At 39.0% G+C, this 24017-nt stretch overlaps 1 protein-coding gene across 4 annotated transcripts in view; it reads right to left on the bottom strand.

The window, feature by feature from the left end:
* The window catches only part of SDCCAG8 (SHH signaling and ciliogenesis regulator SDCCAG8), a 294004-nt gene that overhangs the window by 107680 nt on the left and 162307 nt on the right, over positions 1 to 24017 (bottom strand). For all 4 annotated transcript variants that reach the window (XM_006157225.3, XM_027775215.1, XM_027775216.1 and 1 more), the window contains one exon: positions 1506 to 1633. In XM_006157225.3, coding sequence (XP_006157287.1) covers positions 1506 to 1633 — 128 coding nt within the window. The remainder of the gene's footprint in view (positions 1 to 1505; positions 1634 to 24017) is intronic.

Genomic DNA, 24017 nt, shown 5'->3' with positions numbered 1-24017 from the left:
TCTCCATTTGCTGTATCTTCTGTGTCAGCTCCTGCTCTCTTTGCTGGGCCTGAAGGGCTTGGGCCTTTGCTTCGTTGCTAAAGCTCTGCTGAATGCTATCTTTTTCCAGTCTACAAAACAGAGAGGAGACATACAGAAATTTAATCTGCAGATGTACAAACCCCCCATTTTTTCCCCTGCGGACCACAGAAAACTGACCGGTGGTAAATTGTTAACCCAAATGTAAATTCTTAAGGGTAATATGTAAGTATAAATACCAGGGCCAGCCCTGGAGCCTAGTGGTTAAGAGAGCCAGATCCCACATGGCTGATCATGGTTTGAGTCTTGGACCTGGTGGCTTGAAATTCACACCAGGCATGTATGTGTGCATGCACAACATCCTCAAAGGATGATCGAGGAGAAGGGATTGTAGCATGGTCAGCCCTGTGGGAGGGGATGATTTCTCACTTTCACTCTCTCTCTCTCTCCAGAGAGCATATGTATCCTAAAGCAAAACTCTAAGCACAATAAAACAAACAATAATTAGAGTGAATTAGCAAGCCCTGGAATGGGAGAATGTATTTGCAAACTATGCTTTAGATAAGGGACTAATAACCAGAACATATAGGGAACACAAGCAGCTTGCCTGAAAAAAAAAATCAACCCAATTAAAAGATGGGAAAATGAGCTGAATAGACAACTTTAAGGAAGACATACGAAAAGCCAAAAAGCATATGAAAAAATGCTCAATATCTCTTATCGTAAGGAAAATGCAAATCTAAACCACAATAAAAATGTTCAATATCTCTTATCATAAGGAAAATGGAAATCAAAACCACAATGAGATACCACCTAACTCCAGTCAGAATGGCTAAGATTAAAAAAATAAAATTGCTAAGTTCTGGCAAGGCTGTAGTGAAAAGGGAACTCTCCTACACTGTTGGTGGGAATGTAAATTAGTATAGCCAGTGTAGAGAACAATGTGGAGGTTCCTCAAAGACCTACAAATAGAACAACCACATGATCTAGCAGTTCCACACCTGGATATCTACCCATACTTGCACATCCATGTTTATTGTGGCATTATTCACAATTGCTAAAATATGGAACCAACCCAAATGTCCACAAACAAATGAATATATTGAAAAAGTGTGACACATATACTCCATGATATTATTCGGCCATAAAGAAAACAACAAGACCCTGGAATTTGATGGAAAGTGGATGAATATGGAAGATTTGTTGCTTAGTAAAGCAAGTCAGGTTATGAAAGAGAGACATTGTATGTCTCCACTTAACAATATATAGACTGTCTGCTCTCTATGGTAGAGACTGAAAGACTGGAGGACATAAAAGCATTAGAAATTGTTGTGGACACTAGAGCCAAAGTAGAGGGAGAATGTGGGAGGGGAAGAGTGCAGGAAAGGAAATTAGGGGAAAAATATGGAGAGAGAAGATATTTTTGGGACACAGGTATAGTTTGTTATCTGTTGATGAGGATGTGTATAATATTCCCTACCACCTACCAGTTTTGTCATGCTGGGCCTCCATTTGCTGTATCTTCTGTGTCAGCTCCTGCTCTCTTTGCTGGGCCTGAAGGGCTTGGGCCTTTGCTTCGTTGCTAAAGCTCTGCTGAATGCTATCTTTTTCCAGTCTACAAAACAGAGAGGAGACATACAGAAATTTAATCTGCAGATGTACAAACCCCCCATTTTTTCCCCTGCGGACCACAGAAAACTGACCGGTGGTAAATTGTTAAGCTTAAGAAGACAATAATCATTCTACAGGACCTCCCTTCTCCCCATGTAGGGGAAAACCTAAAGGACTTTTTATACAATATTAAATATGTGCCCTAAATCCTAATGGAATTAAGTATGCAGCTTTAAAAGTTAAAAATCATGACAACCAAATGAGGGTATTTCTAGAACTTTAGAACATGGACACCTTTTTTTTCCCTATAATACAGGACATTTTACACTATTAATCTTTCATTTTCTGAACAATCAATATTTCCTAAAATCCTAGAATACTAGGAACAGCAATGACTTGATTCTTAATTTAAGCAATACTGAAAACCAAGCTTTGTAGACCATTTGTAATTTTCCTCCAAAACCCAAAATGGAATTTCACATACAATAGAGGATACTCTATCTAGAGGGAAGTAAATGATTCCGCAGCACCACATGCATGTTTTCATTAACTATTTTCACACAATGGGCCATATAATGTGAATATAAATACGAATGTGAGTAACTTCCTCCCCTCCCCCAGAATTTCATAGTAAAATCCCTCTTGGGTCACGTTGAAAGGAAGTGCAGGATGAAGAGCTCCCACTGCCAAAGACAACATCCATCCCACTGTGACAAGATAGCATCCTAGCCCATTGGGTCAATACCCAGTCACAGCGGCTCCTGAAGAGACAAATTTCCTAAGCAATGAAAACCTGAACAATGCAAAGCACCTCATCGTTGGCAGCACTGTGGATACTGAAGCATGTGTATGTAGCTGTGCACAAACACACACATACACACACAACTTGTATTAGGTGGGTTTCTTCAAACTCTAAAGGTGGATTAATGATATGAGGGTTTCCTTCAATTAACTGACGTAGTTATTTGTAACTCCTGATCTCCTTGTGGGCATTTCTCATCCATGCTGCTTTAGTTTACTAATTGAGATATTTACTGCCTAGCCTTTGCCAAACTAAAAATAAACAATTCCGTAAAGCTATCACTACTAGTCTATGTACCACTGTGGAACTTCAATTCACTGGCTTCTAATTATAAAGCAACATAAGGAAAGCCTGTATCGAAGTTGGTCAACGCATGTGGTAATGCTGTAGTGTAAAATTCCGGAATGAAAATACACCCACACCTCACTCAAACAGAATCGTCAGGGGTCCATGCTAAATGTGAAAGAAGGTCCCGCTGGTAGTTCTAGTAACAACAGCCCTGGATGTAGCCCAAGGGCTTGCCTCTTTACTTCCAAACTAGTATATTGCAACAAATGGAGAGTCAGACTGGGCTCCTTTTTGCCTCCCGAGTCATATCAAGTATTTTCTGGCCACAGATCATTGCCCATATTCTGGAATGCACCTCCTTCCCCAAACTCAATTCTCCTACACATTTGATGCTGTGAAGACCTAGCTCAAAACTCTTCCCCTCTCCCTCCTCTCTCTCCTTAATGAACTACTCTTTCCTTGATGGCCTCAATATATGTTGTGTACAAAGATGGCATTTATCATAGTTCAGTTACTGGTATACATGTCTGTCTCCATTTGCCATCTCTGTCGTTCTATACCCTGAGTGCAGCTCAGTAGTTGGCACGCTGGAAGTCAGAAGTGGATGGTTAATTATTAGATGTTCTTAGATCCTTGCTATAGTGGAAAGAAAGGCTACAGTCTTTAAGTGAAGCTGAAGAATCTGCTCAAGTCTTATACGAGGAGATCAAACTTTTTCAGGCATGTTTGGGAGAGAATGGTTATAATGCCTCTGCCCATTGGAGACCATACTACTGAAGGAGCCAGCTTAATAGGAGCCCTGAGGACAATTTCCCCAGCCAGACCCCTAAGTAGAACAGAGGGTGGAGGCAGGGAGATCTGGGGCTCTGTGATCCTAATATGAGGGTGACCATAAAATACAATGTCCAAAAATAATACTCATTGGAGATGAGAAGGGGCACTGTTAATAATTATGCCAAGATGGCAGATGTAACTGAGACTACCCATTGCAACCTGGGACTTACAGTTTCCCAATCTAGTCTAAAAACACCATGAGTTTTTCAAATAGAATTTGTCTAATTACTACTGTTCTAAATTGACTACAGAAAAGAACTCTCATCTTAATTGTAGTTCTTCTTGTAAGATAATTTTTAAAAACCTTTCTACCAACAAATGTTGAGTTACATATCAACATATTTTTCTTGATTCCTCCCCCAATTTTCACTCTGAGAAACTACACGTTATTTTTAATACACAAAAACATGGCACACTCTTGCAACCTTACCTTCCTCCCTTCCCCTTTCCTTCTGGCTTACTCGTTCCCTTTGTAGGTCCTTTTCTGACCTGAGAGGCTTTACATAAAAACTTGACTGTTAAAATTGAAAGGGAGCTTCAAATTTGTTTTGTCAAAGTCTCTCACACTATATTATAGATAAAAATAAAAACCCTCATGAAAACGCAAGGGTTGGTTATAAAAAATTTGGAATCTGCTTCTAGGTTACAAAGTGAACAATTTAAACACAGAGATAAGAATAAACATATTTTGATTTAGGAAAAGCTTTTTTATAACACTCCAGAGGCAATGCAATAATGGACTGAAAGAATTAATAGAATTAGTAAAAACCACGTATGGGTCCAGCCATGGTCTGGTGGTTGAGGTGGCTGGATCCCACGTGGACGATTTCACAGCTCAAGTCCTGGACCAAGCGGTTTGAAAAGCACATCGTGTATGTGTGTATACGTGTGTGTGTGTGTGTGTGTGTGTACACAAATTCCCCAAAAATGGATTTTTGGAAAAACAGCAGAAAAGGGATCGTTAGCATGAATGTTCTTCCTAAGATGCTCTCTGTTTCTCACCAGAGGGCATGCGCTCTTTGGCAAAACAAACAAACAAAAAACCACTTAGGTATCTAAGGAGGAACTAGGAAATAACCCAGTCAATTCATTAAATATTTATCACAACTCTATTATGTAAAGGATGTTCTGCTAGGCACTGAGTAGAATAAAGATAAATAAGGCATAGCCCTCGCCCCTACCTGGGAGTTCAAAATGACCAAAAAAAAAAAAAAAAGAAAAAAAGACAGATGGCAAAATACCTTTAAAAAATGATACAGGGAAGGAAACTACCAAAGCCTAGATAAATGAGAGGTCATCCTGCTGGATGTGGGAGCCCCATGAAGAATGACTACGCCAGCCTCCCCACTGGTTTCCTTTCAATTCCCACTCAAAACACTGATGATCCTATGTAACCAAGCTTGTAGTTAGCCCTATTTTGCAAATAAGAATAAAAGCAGTTGTGGTAAAAAAGAACTTCTTGCTAGTTATTGAAGTGGGGCCAAAAGATTTGTTCCTAATAGCTAAAAACTGGAAACAACCTAAATGCCCATCACCTACTAAGTGGATACACAGATTGTGGTAGTGCTTTATAACAGAGTACCTGGAATACTAGCAATAAAAAGGAACACCTACTATTACATATAACACTGGCATGCATCTCGAAAGTAATACGCTTAGTTAAAGAAGCCAGACACAAAAGACATAGACACAATTTCATGTACATGACATTCTAGAAAAGTAAATCCTAGAGTGACAGAAAGTAGATCAGTGTTTTGAGGACCCGGAGTAGGGGAGAGGTATGAGGGAACAAAGGAGGCCGAGGGAACTTCTGGGCTGACAGAAATGTTCTATGGCCCAGCTGCAGTGGTACGCTGCTGAAACACTATGCTCCACGGGCTGCACACGGGAGGCCCAGGACCGATTCCAGGTTCAATCTAAAAGGCTGGATAGGGTGACATGTGTCTGTAAATGCAGTGACTCAGGGAGGCTGAGGGAGGAGGAGTAAGAGCTCGAGGCTGGCCTGGGCAACATAGCCAGATATTGTCTATAAAAAGCTAGGTGTGGTGCTGCCCTCCTGTAGTCAGAGCTAGGAGGCAGAGGAGGAAGGACCAGGAACATGGTGAAACACTGTCTTAAAAAGGGGGGGAGGGGAAGCAGGTGGCATAGTGATTAAGGGTGCTGGACTCCCACATGGCTGACCATGGTTCGAGTCCCGGACCTGGAAGCTTGTTTTCTCACTTTCCCTCTCCCACCCTCTCTCTCTCTCTTTTGCTCTCACTCTCTCCCTCTCTGGTTAAATTAAAATAAACAAAGAAAAGGAAGAAAAAAAAAACAAAGAAAGTTAAATAAAAAAAAAAAAAGAGAGACCAGCAGATGGCATAATGGTTATGTCGCTGGACTCCTATGTGGTCAACCATGGTTTGAGTCCCGGCCCTGATGGCATAAAACTCATGCTGGGCATGTGTGTGCATGTCCAAGACCCCAAGAGGAGAATGGAGGAGAAGGGACTGCAGGATGGGCATCCCCTCTGAAAATTATTTCTTGCTTCCTGTCTCTGTCTTTGTCACTCCAGTGAGCACATGCACCCTATAGCAAAAATCTCTCTAAAAAAAGATTCTACATCAGGATTATGGCAATTCCACAGTTGTGTATATTTTTTGAAATACTTTTAACTGCATACTTAAAAAATTGGTGACTTTTAGGACCTGCAGTTGGGGTAATGGCTATGTCACTGGACTACCAGGTAGTCAACTGCGGTTCACATTCCGGACCCAGTGGCTTAAACTCATGCCGGTGCGCATGTGCGTGCATGCCCAAAATTCTGAGAGGAGAATGGAGAAGGGGTTGCAGTGTGGCCATCCCCCTTGGGGGGTGATTTCTCGCTTTCTATCTCTCTGTCTCTCTGTCTTTCTGGTGAGTGCACATGACCAATAGCAAAAACCTCTCTCAAAAAAAAAAATTGGTTACTTTTATTGTATTTAAGTCTATTTCAATAAAACTGATTTTTAAAAGGAACAAATACTCTAGAACAGAAACATCCACCTATATTCTCCTCCAAGTTATCTACGTCACCTGTAAACCATCCATGCCACTATTTCCTTTTTTTGTGGTAGAGAATACATGCATGAAAGAGTCAGAAAGAGACAGAGAAATAGAGACAGGGAGAAGGACCTCAACAGGTCTCGTCACACTGGGATCCCCTTTCCTCACCCCTTCATCTCCACAGAATCCTGGGTGTCCTTGCACGTATCTGGCAGGTTCTCGGGCCAACCTGGGGATCTGAGCCCACAATCAGCCATATGGCTTCCAGCACTGCAGGGCACTTGTGTTACTGCTGTGCCCCAGTGGCTGAGACTGTGACAATATTTTCTGGATAAAAAACTCAGAATTAAAAAGAGTGAACATATTCTAGCTAGGGGCTTAGTAGCTTCTTTTTTTCTAATTATAGTTCTGGCTGATTATACTTTCTTAAAATAGCTGCAATGATATTTACCATATCATTTTTTTAAATGGGACTTAAGAATTAACTTTACACTGAGCCATAATTTTCCCATATGACTTATTACCTTAAATCTTACTATTTTAAAGATCTCCATGTTGCATTGCAAAAATAACTTGTTAAATAGGTTTTTTTTTTAAAAGGTTTTTGCCATAGAGGGCACATACTTGTCAGAAAGACGGAGAGTCAAAGAGAGGGATTTTGAGCAACACACACATGTGCCTGGTGTAAGGTTCAAACTGCTGGGTCCAGAACCTATGGGAGTCAGCACCTTAAGCACCAGTCACATGCGGATCCAGTTAAATAGATTTGCTTTTAAAGTACATTTTCAACTGCGTAGCCAGATTGAGGGACTAAAAGTTTCTGATGATCCTAAAGTTCAACCACGAGCCTGGGACAGAAGTGATGAAACCCTCAAGCCCAAATGAGAACAAGGACTTGGTAGTGGTGGTGATGGAAGCATAATCCCATCTACCGTTGCTTCTATTCACCTTTTTACTGATGTCTAAAATTCTAGTTAGACATATAACCCCCCCTGGTTAAAAGGTGTTTCCCTTTTAAAATAGAGAGTTTTGTGACAGTAGCATACTGGTATGACAAAACTCGTGAGAACAGGTATGACATGTTTACTCGCTGAAAACCATTCTTGTAGGAATATGTGATGAGATCTCACAGGGAGGCACTGGGTACTGTTGTGAATTCAGATAGATTGTCCATCTGCCCCAATATTGAGGATATTATCTTTGATCACTCAGTTAACATCACAGGTGTGCTGCAAAATTGGTTTCATTTATTCCACAAGTGAGTGAGACAGAGATACAGAATCCTCGACACTGTGATCTCGACACTATGATCTACCCCTAGCTTTAATCAGCCTGGATCATGGGCACATGCAGGCCTGGTGTACTCAGGGTATGGGACAAACAATAATCTTCCCATGTGGGTCTGCCTCACACGGTATTAGGTTTTATCAATACACTACTGTCTGGCCCCAGGAAAAATGTTTAATAACTGGTCTCAGGTGTGTGTGGGGGGTGGTCCCTCGTTTACAGTGTTTACCAATTTTCAGAGTAGATACTTTTACCATGGCCTGTTTTATGCTACCAAAATGACATCACTGAATACCAGGTTGGGAAGAAATACACACTATTGGCACAACACTGGTTTGGTAAGCTGTCCTAGGTTATTTTGTAAAGTTACTGTCTCTTCTTTTGTAATTAATAGGCAATTTGTTGGAAGAGGCTGAGACTATGCAAATATCCTATTCCTTGCAAACTCTTATCTATAAGTTTTACATCTAATGATGACTTTTCTACTCTATTATTCTTTCTCTGTTTATTAGTTAACATTTTACTAAGGAAGAAATTACTTTCTCCCATATTTAATAATTTTTGGTATCAGTACAAGGTCTTGGATTTTTGTCTTATCCAGTAGCTTATAATCTATTACAATTATTACTTTTATGTTGATCTCGTCTGGGATTTTCCAGAGGAGACAACTTTAAGCTGGTTTCTTTATGAAACCATTCTCCATTATTGTTGTGTACTTCTTGGCTTTATATCACCATGAGATGTTGCAGGCTCATCCTTTACTGGGCCTTTACAGTCTGGGGATCGGATTTGTCCGAGGAAATCGTGTTGTGCCTTTTAGTGGAAAGTGGCATTTAGAAACCAAGATCTGTAACCAGGTGGGACTTGCTGCTACTGCATAGTCATTGCCTCTAGAGACAAAGCAAGAATATGAATATACATATACATATATATTTGCAGATGCCTAAAGTTCTAGTGTTAGACCTATCATCCTCTTGGTTAAAAGGTATTTCCTTTTTAATATACATACATCTGTATGAATACAAACATTTGCCTATATGTCTACATGATCATATACATATATATTCATACTAAAATTTCCAATTTCACCATCCAGTAACACAGTTAGAACCTGGTCTCCCTTCTTTCCAGAATTACAATTTTCTTTCTCGGTAGTGAGAAAACTAGTTCCTAGTATCCTCAACATAATTACTCATTTGTTCAATGGAATACATAGAAACCTGTTTCAGAATTGCTAATCTAAAATGGAAAGCAAATTTACTAGTAACTAGAATTAAATATTTACTTTATCTTTTTTATTTTTTAAGCAAATGCATACATTCTTTCTCAGTTGATTCCCTTTGTATTCTGGGGAGATTATATCCTCAGAGGCAGTAGATACAGGAGAAAACTCACGAAGTTTGAGGGTCAGAATATAGCATCTACCTCCCTACTAAACTACATGACCATGGACATGTAACTTTATTCCTTTAAGCATGGGATGTTTAAACAGGGTAGGTAAAAAAAAAAAAATCCTGCCTCAAGGGATTGATCATTTTAGTAAGCTATTGTACTATTTTTTTTTTTGTTTTTGGAGAGGTTTTTGGTATAGGGCACGTGCGATCGCCAGAAAGACAGGGACAGAGAGAAAGAAAGCAAGAAATTACCCCCCAGGGGGGATGCCTCAATCCCTTCTCCTCCATTCTCCTCTTGGGATCTTGGGCATGCACACGTGCCCAGTGTGAGTTTAAGCCAGTGGATCTGGGACTCAAACCGTAGTCAACTGCGTGGGAGTCCAGTAAAATAGCCATTACACTAACTGCTGGTCTCAAGCTACTATACTATTTATTGTTTATAATAAGCTGATCTCTTTATTAGTATTATCTTATTTAATCCTCCTGCCACCTCTATAAAATAGGTTCTCTTATATCTTCATTTCATAAATGATGAAACTGAGGTCTAGGGAAGTTATACAAAGTGTCTAAGTTCCCCAGTTTTTAAAGGGGGTAGCTAGGAAATCCAGGCCCTTCTGACTCTGAAGTCCACGAGAAGTCACTATGCTTCAGTCTCTTTATCAAGGATGCAGAGAAATGAGAGAAGGTAGAAAGTACAAGAGGGGACCAGCAGATGGCGTAATGGATACATCGCTGGACTCCCACATCATTAAGCATAGTTTAAGTCCTGGACAAGGTAGCTTAAAACTCACGCCAGGCATGTGTGTGTGCATGCCCCAAATCCCAAGAGAGAATGGAGGAGAAAGGAGTATGGTGTGGCCATTCCCCCTCGGGAGTGATTTCTTGCTTTCTCTCTGTCTCTCCAGTGAGTGCACATATGCTACAGCAAAAAAAAAAAAATCTCTCAGAAAAAAAAAAGAAAGCCCAAGAGTCTTATATCAATTATCCATATGTGTATGTGTCTTTCATATCCACATTATCCATCTTGACAGCCAAATCCCAAGCCCTCTCCCTTTTCATTTATCCCATATGCTATTGAATCACTTCTTTCTAAAAAGAAACCATCGATTAATTGTATCATCTTCAAGGAAATAGACTGACCTTTTCCAAAAATATTGACCTTTTCCAAACATATCTCCTGCCTCAAGCTACCCACAGACTCCTAAGACACATAAGACACATGCACCTATCTGAAATGGAAGTCCATAGAGGGTAGGGACGTTTTTACTTTACTCACTAATTTATCCCAAGAACCTAAAATAGTGACAGGCATACAGATGCCTGGTCAATAAATATTTGATGAATAAACAAATGAGTAAGTAAGCAAATAAATAAACAGGAAATAAAAGACAGGAAATGTATTGGAAGGTGGTGCTCCAGTAAAATGTAATGCTCTACGAAGCTGACCCACATAGGAAGGTTCTAGGTTCACATCCTGAGAACTCCTTGAGTAGGATAGGCATGTGCATGCCTAATCTGGGATTGGCAGCTGGGGGTAGACGGAGGCATCAAGACCCTGTTGAAAGCGTTGTCTCTCTCCCTTTCTTTCTCTCTTAGAAGAAATAAATAAAGTTGTTGTTTTTTTTTTTAAAGAAAGTACTAAGTATTCTCACAGCTGTGCATATGCTTCTGTCTACTGACTACAGAAAGAGAATGTAATAGGATAATCCCCATTAGGGATTTAATTTAGTTTTATTATTTCTACTAATGACACTAACGACTCAAAAACAATAATAAAATTAAGTAGGCAGCATGATGTCCTCTAGGTTTGAAAAGAAGCAGAAGTCCTGTGCTTGTATACTGCTAATGGGGGCTAAGCTCTCAAGTTTGAGTAAATGTAGAATTCCCAGGAGGGAGCAAACAGGGAAAGGAAAAGAAAAAGACTAGGATTCTATGATCCCTACTTCTTCAACTATGCAAAAACTTAATGGGTCATACATTTCCTACAGTTACTTGTTTTCTTTACTGCAAAGTATGTCAGAACTTTAAGTGAGATGTTGAAAGATGAGTTATCAGATTAGAGCTCAAGTTACTTCTAGGAAAGAAAGCATGTTCCTTTTTCAAAAGAAAGCATGCTCTTTTTCCAAAAGAACATACACACTAAGGAAAGGAAATGTTTAAGAGAAACATGATTAAGATCAAATTTCCCTCCAAAAAAATTTTTTTTTTTGGAGAGGTTTTCGTTATAGGGCGCATGCACTTGCCAGACAGACAGAGACAGAGAGACAGAAAGCAAGAAATCACCCCCCCTGGAGGATGGCCACGCCTCAATCCCTTCTCCTTCGTTCTCCTCTCAGGATCTTGGGCATGCACGCACACGCACCTGGCGTGAGTTTTAAGCCACCAGGTCCGGGACGCGAACTGCAGTCAACTACATGGGAGTCCAGCGCCACAGCCATTACGCTAACAGCTGGTCCCCCAAAAATGTTTTTAAAGTCACCCCCAAAATAATTTGAAAACTTACCTTCAAGGCAAGGAAGGTATGCTTGATTAGATATTGCCTGCTTCCATTACACCTGCACAACTCACATTTACCTGAAGCCAAACCAGATTCTGTATCAGAAGCCCCTCTGCGTACCTATGTTTTGTTTCACAAGGCACATTCAAATGCACTGGCCTCTATTCTTCACAACAATTCTGCCAGGCGGGGAGAAGGATCAGGTACCCCTGCTTGATAGATAAAGCATCTCAAGCTCAGAAAATTCAGAGATTTGCTCAAAGCCACACAGCTGGTAAGTGGCAGAGCTGGAACCAGAACCTATCTTCTCACTTCAAGTCCAGTGTTCTTTCCATTCCACGGCACTGCCTCACACAAGGGGTGTGTTCAATCAAACAGTGTATTACTCATCCATTCAACAAGTACGTAAGCAACTACTTTGGGCCAATTCAAGATTATGGGACTGCACCAGTATACAAAACAGAGACCAGACTCTCTAAGAATCAATGGTGTATACACAACGAAATATACAAAAGTTTTCTTTTTTGTGTGTCTGTGTGTTTTTTTTTTTTTCTTTAAAGAACAGCTAACATGGTATAGTAAATAATAAAATAGGGCTGAATTTCTGCCATTATATATGTGATAGGACAGGAGTTGGGGAGTGGTGAGGGACAGTAAGGGAGGATTTCAGAAAGCTTAAAAAAATAGAGGATTAAAATATAATTAGCAATCAGCCATACAAAGAATGAGGGGGAAAAATGCTACAAGTAAAGTGCACAGTGTGTGCAAAAACCCAGGGACGAGAGGGAACCAGGTTCCTGTGGAAAAACACAAACAGTTTGGGCACGAGTGGCTGGAGAATGTACGTCGTAGGGTAGCAGCAAGCAGTTGGTGGAGGGGAGACTGCTGAAGAAGGATGAGCCTGGAGATCCAGGCAGGAGCCAGAACATGAAGTTATTTTTATGGCCCTCATCCTGAGGGAACTAGGGAGCCAACGTAGGGTTGTACGCAGGGGAGTGTTGTGATCACACTCGTGCTTGGGAAAGATCACTCTGGCTGCAGAGTGGCGAACAGATGGGGAAGGGACAACACGAGACAGGGAAAGCACTGATTACTACAGCGATAGTAAGAGCAATTTCTGTGACGGTTTCTTTAGATATAACAGGTACTGAAGGTAGATGCTCAGTCTGAACAGTCATCAATTGCACATTTCACCCACTTTCAGGATGCCTGGTATATTGAGAGGTTGTAGGGGCAAAGTTTGTGTGAGATAGTGAGGCACTCCCGTGTCTTATTTTACAATATCATGTGCTCAATTCACCAGACTAAAGAATAAAGACCAACATGCTATTACATAAAACAAGTTCAATCATGATTTTGCCTTTGTAGCTTTATACTGTCAAAAATTGTGTTTTTTTTTTTTTTAAATCTCTGATTTGTCTTTGTAAAGTAATGAGCTTGATCTAGTCTTGCCTTACTGCTCTGAAAAATATGATATATATATATATATATATACTGGTGCTTATATACTGGGTTGTTGGAGAAGTCATGATGCATTTTTGCATAGAAAAATAGAAAAATACATCATGACTCTTCCAACGACCCAATACTTAGGTTCCTAGTAATTAATCCTTCTGATGAGTACCTTCAAAATCAGACTATCAGTAGGCTCAATATATATCACAATGGCAATTCTATATCTTGTCAATGGATACACACCATTACCAAATTGCAGTGCAAATGACAGAAGAGTTTCTTTTCTATGATTAAAATGTTTCAGAAATTCATTTGTATGATCTATTATTAAATGAGGAACATACTGGCTTCTTTGTAGCTACCAAATTTCTTCAGAAATATCTTAAAATAAGAAGAATTATAATGATTAAGTATTTATTTATAAAACCTCACTTCTCAAGTGTAATAGAGTAATGCTTTCTCTGTAATGTTAGAAAATGAGGTATTTCACATAAAAGAATTTTCTAGGTATTAGACTCAGAGAATTCTAACCATTTGCAATAGAAATATGTCTAAAATAAATTAGTTATGTCTCTCCTTTCCTCAGCAGACAACATCAAATATAACAAACTCTTTTTGATAACTAAGATTCATAATTCATAGCCCAGTTAACTGCTGCTACTCCCTCTGCTAGGAGGCTCCTCGGGTCCATGACTCATTGTATCTTTAAGAACCTAACTCAGTGTCTAAAAACAGAAAGCACTCCATAATATTACAGGAAAGGTCTCAGATGTCATTTTAAAAATCAGAAAAGCACACAGAAGCACACTGAACTCCTTGTCATGTTTTGTTTGTTTGTTTTTATCATTAATAGTTGTTTCACTGCCATGTTTTATCTTTTAACATTTTTTGCTTTGTTTTTTAATATCTAAAAGTGACACCTTAGGGTAGTTTCACTGATCCTGCCCAGAAATGTACAAAGGCTTTGTGATAGTTATTTGCTTCTTCAAAGTGCTTTTTAATTTATACATTAGCTTATAGCTACATTTTAAATGGCCAAATGAGCCAAAAGTCTAAGTAGGGAACTAGACAGTAGAATTTTTATTATTGCTGTAATTGTGTGCCTTTGGTCAAACACCCAGTGTGTTTGTCTACAGAAATTAGGACTGTGCTTTATTGACTACTAACCTTGGCTTGGTAACAAAAACACAGTAGTTCATTTTTAAAGCTTGATTAAGATCTCTGTAACCTCTCCATCTTTGTACAAAATTCTGGACCTGAAAAGTACTACATTTATAGGGACCAGCAGTTAGCGTAATGGCTATGTTGCTGGACTCCCATGTAGTTGACTGTGGTTCGAGTCTCGGACCTGGAGGCTTAAACTCACGCCAGGCGCGTATGCGTGCATGCCCAAGATCCCGAGAGGAGAATGGAGGAGAAGGGATTGTGGCGTGGCCATCCCCCCTGGGGGGTGATTTCTCACTTTCTGTCTCTCTGTCTCCCTCTGTCTTTCTGGCAAGCGCACACGCCCTATAGCAAAAACTTCTCCCCTGCCCCCCCCCCAAAAAAGTACTACATTTATAGAACAGAAAACCGAACTGAACCAAAATTTTCAAATTTCTGCTCCAATATTCTCACTCTTTTAAATAAGAAAATCATTGTTCTTGGCATAATTAGGTCATTTTCTTTATCAAAACATTTAGTCATTGTATGATTTAACATTATTTCTATTGATGTAACACTTAACATTTGCTTGTTACATTTCTTACCTACATTCTTAACTATTTCCTGTGCTTTATTAGCAACAGTGTGGGCTGGATTTTCCTCCTCCTCTAGCCATTTGTCAGTCTTCACATTCACCATTCCTATAGGTAAGGAACTGCCCTCTCCTTTCCTAAAGACCTGCTTCTTCCTTTATTCCGAATCTATCTTCAAGTTCATTTCCACAAGGTAGTATGCCCTGAACCTACCAAACTAGGGGAAGTTATACCCTGAGAAAATGAATATAAGTGACTAACAACATAAAATACCTCTAAAGCCAATAGTGCACGTTCAGCCTTTATTCCTTAGCACATGAGCACCACTGCCAACAGGCCTGGAGCAGTCATGTGTACACAGGAGGCAGAAGCTGAGAGAGCAGGCTTTGGTGTCCACACGAGTTGGCAACAAAGTCCCGGTTCCTCCACTTACCAGCTCTATGGCCTAAAATGAGTTACATGCTCTGTGACTCCGATTTCTTGAATGAAAAATAGTGTTAGTATCAGTTCCCTGCTCGATTGGACTATGAGGATAGTGTATGTACAGTATTTTTAGTCCAGCACTGACATATATAGGTTTAAACATATTGATTTGTACCATTATTGTTATCACTATTATTTCCTAGAAGATAATGGTGCAAACAATCAATATAGTTATCTCAACGACAAACAATCTTGAGGAAAGAATAAAACTTTTCCACAGGAACAGATCGTATTACACAGTAGATGTGAGCTAGGGCTTTGGACATACAAAGGCCTAGCTTGAGCCCAGGCTCCACGCACCTACCCACCACCTACCATCAAAGCTCACCTTAAACTCAGTCTAAATCTCATTTTTTTTTCATTTATAAAATGATATTATCAGGTGTATGTGAGATGCTCCACATAAAGCAACCAGCAATGTCCAGCCCAGATCACCACTTGAAAGGTATCTATTGGGGGTTGTCGGAAAAGTCATGATTTTTCTATGTTTTTCTATGCAAAAATGGGTCATGACTTCTCAAACTCAATAAATTCAATGAACAAACTGGCATCTAGTTATTTAATTGTCAAATTTATTTCAACAACTCAGTATGTAAAGGCAAAGATGAGACAGTACGATACAGAATTTATGATCATTATTTATTTTATTTATTTATTTTTAGAGAGATGTTTTGCTATAGGGTGCATGCACTCACCAGAGAGACAGAGACAGACAGGAAGTGAGAAATCATGCTGCAATCCCTTCTCCTCCATTCTTATCTCGGGATTTGGGGCACAAACGCACACACACTTGGTGTGAGTTTTAAGCCACTGGGTCCAGGACTTGAACTGCATTGACTATGTAGGAGTCCAGTGACCTAAGTATTACTCCATCTGCTGGTCCCCAAACTTACAATTTTTAAAAAGTTTATACATTTCTTTGAGAAAGAGGCAAGCACCTACAATAGCATCTCATGCCACTATCGCCCCCTCAGCTTTCCCAGCCAGGATCATGGGAATCATACACACAGCCAGTGTCTGTGAGTTGACTCAGGAGTGAACTCTCATCGTCTATGTGACTCCAGCACTGCAGAGAGCTGAGTTACCACTGTACCACTGTGGCCGCACCTACGAGAACTTATAATCTGTTGCTAGTACAGTTAATCGTTCACGTGCTCTTCAAGTACTGACCAGCAAGTGGCCGTTTCCTCTATGCTTCTCTTCTTCCTCAAAATAGCAGTTCTTCAGAAAAGGCCTACTCAAAGTGAGTCCTGACTACTCACTCTAAAGCTGAAGAAAAAGCTGACATGATTCCTTCTGGTAATAAAACAAGTCCCATTAATGTAGAAATCAAGATCAAGATTTAATTTCATAAAAAACCAATTTCATCCACATTGGAAACTGTGAGAAAGCTGAGAAAACTAAGTAACAAAAGGTCTATGGCTGGGCAGGCAGGTGTCATGGTGGTTAAGGTGCTGGACACGCACATGGTCAATCTTAGTTTAAAGTCCCAGACTTGATGGCTTGCTTTCTCACTTTCCCTCTCTCTCTCTCTGTCTCTCTCAGGTGGTGTGCCCTATAGCAAATTAAGATAATAAATAAATATTTCTTTTTTTAAAAAAGTCTTTATTTGTGGGCTAGCAGATGGCGTGGAGGTTAAGGTTAGGTGGATCCTATATGGCAGGCTGTGGTTAGAGTCACAGAACTAGTGCTTCAAAATCACACCTGGTGTGCGTATGTACATAACCAAAATCCCAAGAGGAGAATGAAGGAGAAGGGATTGTGGTGTGGCCATCCCCCCGAGGGGGGTTTTCTCACTTTCTCTCCCTCTCTTTCACTGTCTCTTGTGCTCTCCCTCTCTCTCTCCAGCAAGCGCACATGCCCTGCAGTAAGAGTCTATGGCTATGATATCTAGTATACGGACGTGAGCCACACGTGGCTATCAGCACTTGAAATAGGCTAGACTGAATCAAGATGTGCTGTGAATATAAAAAACACACCAGAGTGTGAAGACTTTAGGAAAGAAAAACCCAAAATTATCTCATTAATAATTTATTATATTGATCACATGTTGAAATTATAATATTTTCTATATGTCAGATTTAATAGACAATGTTGTTAAGATTCATTTTACCTGAGGTCAGCCCCATAGTACAACAGCTAAGCCCTGTGCATTGGGAAGTGTATTCTACATGGCTGATCACAGTTCAAATCCCACCCCCCGATGCTTGGAACACATACTGGGCATGCATTTAGGCATGTCCAAAATCTTTTATTTTTTTTTTTTTGGAGAGGTTTTTGCTATAGGGCGCATGCGCTCACCAGAAAGACAGAGAGAGAAAGAGAGAGACAGAAAGTGAGAGATCACCCCCAGGGGGGATGGCCATGCCACAATCCCTTCTCCTTCATTCTCCTCTCAGGATCTTCACACATGCACAAGCGCCTGGTATGAGTTTAAGCCACTGGGTCCAGGACTTGAACTGGGGTTGACTACATGGGAGTCCAGCGACATAGCCATTATGCCAACTGCAGGTCCCTGGGCATGTTCGCAATCTTGATGAGATGGAGAAGTGGAGAGAAAAGGATTTTAGCGTGATCACACCCCAATAGGGAGTTCTCATTCTCTCTCTCTTTCTCTTTCTCTCTATCTCTCCAGCATAAGCCCTCTGGCACTAAAAAAATTTCACTTGTCTCCTTTTACTTATTTGATTTTATTTATTTTATCATCACTATTATTTTTAAATTTGCTAGAAGGCATGTGTGCTCTTCAGAGAGAGAGAGAGAAAGTGAGAAAGCAAGCCACCAGTTCTGGGACTTGAACCTCAGTTGGCCAAGTGAGAGTCCAGTGCCTTAACCACCATGCCACCTGCTGGTTCCTCCTTTTACTTTTAAAAACATGGCTATTTGAAAATACTAAATTACATGTAATTTGCATTTTGTAGCTTCCATGACATTTCTATTGGACAGAACAGGTCTCAGCATAACTTTTTGTCTTCCTCTCTAGAGCAAAACATTTTTTAAAAAGAATTACACAACTAATTTTATTTATTATTATTATTTTTTAAAATTTGCTATAGGGCACATGCATGCACAAGAAAGGAAGAGAGAGAGAGAGTCAGAAAGCAAGTCGCCACCAGGTCTGAGACTTGAACCGCGGTTGGCCATGTGGGAGTCCAGCACTTAACCACCACACCAAATGCTGGCCCACAAAGCATCATTTTTAATCTTGATGTTTCACAAATAAAAATAACCATATTGCTAAAACTACTAAATTTAAATGCCTCATGAAGATATCAAAGCTCTTAATTTAATTAAAAAGCAAAATCTATTAAAATAACATTTTTACCTTGAAAAATTTCCCATTAAAATCAGCTAGCCACTATTTTTTTAAATTTTGTTAGCTATTATTATTTGAAAAGAAAAAAAAAAGAATTCTGATAAAACACAAAACAGTTAAAGCTGAAGTCATTGCCATATTACACAAAGTAAAGTGTTATCATTATGATTTGTTTTGAAAATTAGATCTGGCTTGAAACAATTCTGAAAATACATATTCATATTTAAAATTAAATCATAAAATACATGAAAAGTTTTCCATACATAAAATCTGGCTAATTATAGAAAAATGTCCACTTATGTAAATGGATTGCAGACTCCTAATAAGTTAATTAATGTACATACAATTGAAAAAAAATCATTTGTTAAGACTTTTTATAATTTTTAAAGTGGAAAATAACAGATTCTCTGAAAGAGAATCCCCACAGATTTATTCCCTTAAATCTCCAGTAATCACTTCATATTATTCATTACTTGTTTCTAATAAGAAACTAACACTTGCAAAGTTCATCATGAGCGCTGTGTCGTCACATTAGTTAATCAATTTGTCAGTCAGTTTAGTAAACTATCACACAGCCTGGTGAGTTAATGTGTTGCCTTTGTAGTTTTCACTTACTGCAAAACATTATTTGCACCTTGAGGAACACAAATAAGATGGTAAATGGTTTCAAACTTCTACAAAAATTGCTGGAGTTGGTTTGTTGGAAGAAGCCTAGCCCCAGAAACGTGGATGGGTGGAAAAACTAGGACTGCACATGATAAGTCCTCATGAGAATCACAATTCTAGTCATTGCTATCATTATAAGATAGTTATTTATAGAAAACCTCACTGGTAGAAGCTGCTTAAAGAATTATAAATTGTAGGCACCTCCAAGTGTATTTACAGAAAAATTAACACATACAAGTGCTAAACTTCTCGCCTTCTAGAGCTTACTGCCCATGAGTTGCTCCATTTCTTCAGAGTACAGGAAAGGATACACACAGCGGGAGGAATATTGGTATACCAATGGTTAAAGGAAGGAAAATAAAATCTATTGCAGAGTCTGATTTAGGGGTCCACACTTAAAAATCTGTGCCAATTATTCTCAGCAGGAGATCGTCTACAAGGATCCACAAAAGTATCTACAATAACATGTTATTCTTTGAAATCTTAAAAAGCCTTGCTTTGAAAGGTGTCTAAATTCAATTAATGGACTGGTAACTAACTGTCTGTCAATTTATTTTCAAGAACTACTAAAACATACAGGCAAAACTGGACGGTAAGACATGGAAGAACCCCCTACAGTGTGACTCTGGTACAGCTAACTGTTCAGATACTTCAGGCAATGTTCAAAGACATTTCCCTGCCCCATAGTTCATTTTAGAGGAGGGACTAAATCTAAATGGAAAGATATCTACCGACTCACTCTTTTAATAAGCACATGTGTTATAATGAAAGTGAGATGGGATAGAAGGAAGAACGGGGGTATAATGATCCAGAGGCACAATGAGATACAAAAACAAGTAATTCCTATATTACAATTTTTTTATTTTTAAGAATTATTTTATTTAACTTTATTTATTTATTTTAATTTGACCACAGAGGGACAGAGTGCGAGAGAGAGAGGGAAAGTGAGAAAGTAAGTGGCCAGGTCTGGGACTTGAACAGCAGTCAGATTGTGTGAGTCCAGCACCCTTAACTACCACGCCACCTGTCGGCCCCTGTAATATTCCTTTTTTTTTAAAGTTTATTTTTTTCCATGTGTGTGGAGTGAGGGGACACCCCAAATAAGATCTTCATGCTGTAATCCACCCCCAGTCTTAGCTGGACTGAGTCATGGGTACATACACACAATGCCTGGAGTGCTCGAGGAGATGGTGGGACACAGCCCAGGACCTTACTCATGTGGGTCCAGTTGTGTTACTGCTGTGCCACTGCCTAGACCCTGATAATTTTCAGTTGTCCTGGTACAAATTAATTTAGATCAGTTTTTCCTAAAGTATATTTCTAAAAATCCAACTCCTGAAAGATGTGTAGAGATGGAAAAGAACAATTTCTATATCTCACATAAATTTGGGAAGCTTTGCATACTAAAATTCTTTCTAAGCAATTCATGATGAGTACTAATATACAAAAGGCTCTGATAGGCCCTGCAGTCAGAGGGCCAACTTTCCAAAAGGAATTGACCACAGGACCTACACAACATCCACCATCAGAGGCAATACTGTAGAAGAGATTAAACTGTAGTTTGGAGCCTATAGCCCAGGCTTGAATCCCAATCCCACCACTTAGCAGTGCTGTGACACTGCTCAAGGCATGGAATTCTGTATACCTCAGTTTCCTTATCTGTGAAATGGGGGTCACAACAGAATCTACCTGGTAAGTTTGTATGGGGATTAAGTGACCTCATGCATATAGTATAGGAACATTCCTGAGTAAGCAATATGTATGAGGGAGGCTGTCTCTACTACAACCCCCAGAAGGAGTTTTCCAAGGAGCGCATTTGGACATTGCTGTTTGTATGCTAAAGCTCCTCTGCTTTTCTATTTTGAGAACTAGTAATCATGTGCCAAAGTCCAAAAGGAAAATATGTTCCTTTCTACAACAGGCTGTGAAAGACTTATACTGATGAAGTTAATTGGCTTATTCAGACAATTTATACGATCAATGAGTACAAAGGAGTATAGGGTGGAATACGGGAAGAGCACCAGACTTAGAGCAAGGAGACGGAGATTCCACTTTGTGCTACTGCTAAATAACTGCCGGTCTTGGGTACTTGACCTCTCTGCATCTCATTCACTCACTTACTCTTGAGTCAAAGGAAGTTTATAAACCAGTATACTGTTTTGTATTTACACACACAGTTACACTCACACATTTATGTATATGTATATGTATATACGTATATAATTACTTAAAACTTGCCTGTAGAATACCAGTCGGATCATGGTTTCTTTATCCATAAAACTGATAAAGTATCTGTGGAACAGAATATGTGTTGAATAAATGTTGACTGAATACCTGCTTATAGTATGAGACACTCTATCGGATACGACTAAGTTTACGTATTTCTGGGAAGCTATTAATTCTACCTATAAAGGGATTGCCATTTAATTTGTGGTATCAATGTCAAATGAAGACACTAATTGTTGCAGTTTCTTTTTACTAACTTTCAATTCAAATATCACACTTCAGGTGACTTTTATGTTATCAATTTATACAGCAGCACTATGCTAGTAGCAACATTACCCAAACGTATTCCGTAACTGTGATGCAAGAGGTGGCAAAAATAGTACATTATAATTAAAGCTAGTATGTGCCAATTTTAAGTAAAAGTTTAGATTAATAATAATATTATTAGATGAAAAACTTTCTACGTAGTGGAACAAAGGCACTTTTGGAGGTGATCTTAAAATACAGATATCAATTTCCTCTTATTAGTAATCATTTTCTGATTTTCCTTCAAATATAGCTATCTATAGCCTCACATAGACTAAAAATAAGTGGCCAAAAGTGTTGCTCTTCACCAATAACATAGGAGTAAGTAAACATCATCTATAATCAAGTTTTGGTTTTTTATATTTACTGACAAAAGCCTGCAATGGATCATAGACATCATTTCTAAATTCAAAAATGTCCCAGAACATCAAGCTTTAATCAGATGTAATCTGTTTGATCCAGGCTGCTAGGAGATAGAGAATGTGAATGTAGTACTTCTTTAATTGACTCTGCATATTTAATCTTTGTGAAACATGTGCAGAAACTTTGGTGGATAAATTACTGTCCTAAAACCTCAAAATAATATTGCACTTTCATTGTTTTCCCTGGTGATTGCTTCCTAATAACTCCTCATCTATTGATATCTCTTTGTGGGAAATGTAATATAAGATATTTTTCAAGGATAACCGTGGTAGACAGGGGCATACACAGTGGCACATATGATGTGACCATGTGGATTATTAGTGAAGTTTCTGGTTTGCGGAGGAGAAAGTTTCATTTTAATAGCTTTAAGAAAAAAAAAGTCTTTTCTCTTGCTTCACTGTACACCATTCCTGTTGTAAACTGTACTTGAGTTTGCAGGTGCCTGCCCGAAAGCAAGTCAGTGAAAATCAGGGCAACCTCAGTAGCAGAAATTAACCTGCGGATTGTGACAGGCAAACATATACTTTCAAGAGTATTATTCCTATTGAAATAATCAAACTGGATTTTACAAAATGAACAGACTCAAAACAACAAAAGCAACCAACAGCATCTATTGGAACACTGCAAATTTCTTAGATATTACAGATGTCACCCAACAGCGCGTGCATTTGCTTCCCATATGTGAACAAAACTGAGGCATCACAAGATAAATCTGAATGGAATGTTAACCTTCACTTTAAATTTTTTCTTTTCCTAGCTGACGACACAATTTTAGTATTATCACAACGGAGCTTTTGGCTGGAAAAAAATTAAGTTAATGGATGGATTAAAAAAAAGCATAGAAACTTAAAAAAATAAACAACTTTCAAATATCTCTACTTGATGGTGTCAAGAGCCAAGATGAATGTATTTCAATCGCAACTTCCAAACTAAACTCACAAATTACTACCATTATGCTAAGTGTTAGCTACCCCACTGTGCAGTTTTGCTTTGTGAATTTTTACCTTCCTCTATGAACACTTTTAGCCACTGATCGCACAGCCTTTCAATGTTTTCTGCCTTTTCCTTTAAATAAACTGGCTCTGGCTCCTTCCATCTGGTTCCCCTTCCGTCAGCAACCCTGCACCTGTTCACACCTCCTCTCCTGTTGGATTCCACTGAACATTTCCTCCTCTGCCAGGGCTATTCTGGCACTCGCAACCTTTCTGTCATTCAATCCATCTGTCAGAAGTGAACTTTGTTTACCGCAAGCTTCTGCTTTCTTCTTCAAGAAGCAAAGCCCCTCAAGGTCATTGTCAAATGAACTGTCGGCATGGATTTAAATCCTCTACTGCTAACCAGCAGAAGATGAAGTTCTGTTGTGTAATGTACTTGTGAAAATTACTTTTGGGTTCGAGAAGACAATAATTTGGAGTCAAAGTAGTAAGACGTGGTGTTTTAATAGATCATTTGTAAAACCAGACAGCTGATATGTATTTTCTTCATGTGTGTCTGCACGTCTCATTATATTGAGTATGAACTGTATGTATACGAAGCAAAATAAAAGTTTTAAAGTGAAATCAAAATATCATAAACAAGTTTACACTATGTAAAAATTGCTTCATACTATATAGCATTAACTTGAGGAATAAATATTTTCACTAATGAATTA

Source organism: Tupaia chinensis, unplaced genomic scaffold (genome assembly GCF_000334495.1).
Source record: "Tupaia chinensis unplaced genomic scaffold, TupChi_1.0 Scaffold000532_1, whole genome shotgun sequence".
Lineage (NCBI taxonomy): Eukaryota > Metazoa > Chordata > Mammalia > Scandentia > Tupaiidae > Tupaia > Tupaia belangeri.
Note: the sequence above shows the minus strand (reverse complement) of the source record. Positions and strands in the feature narration are given on the sequence as shown.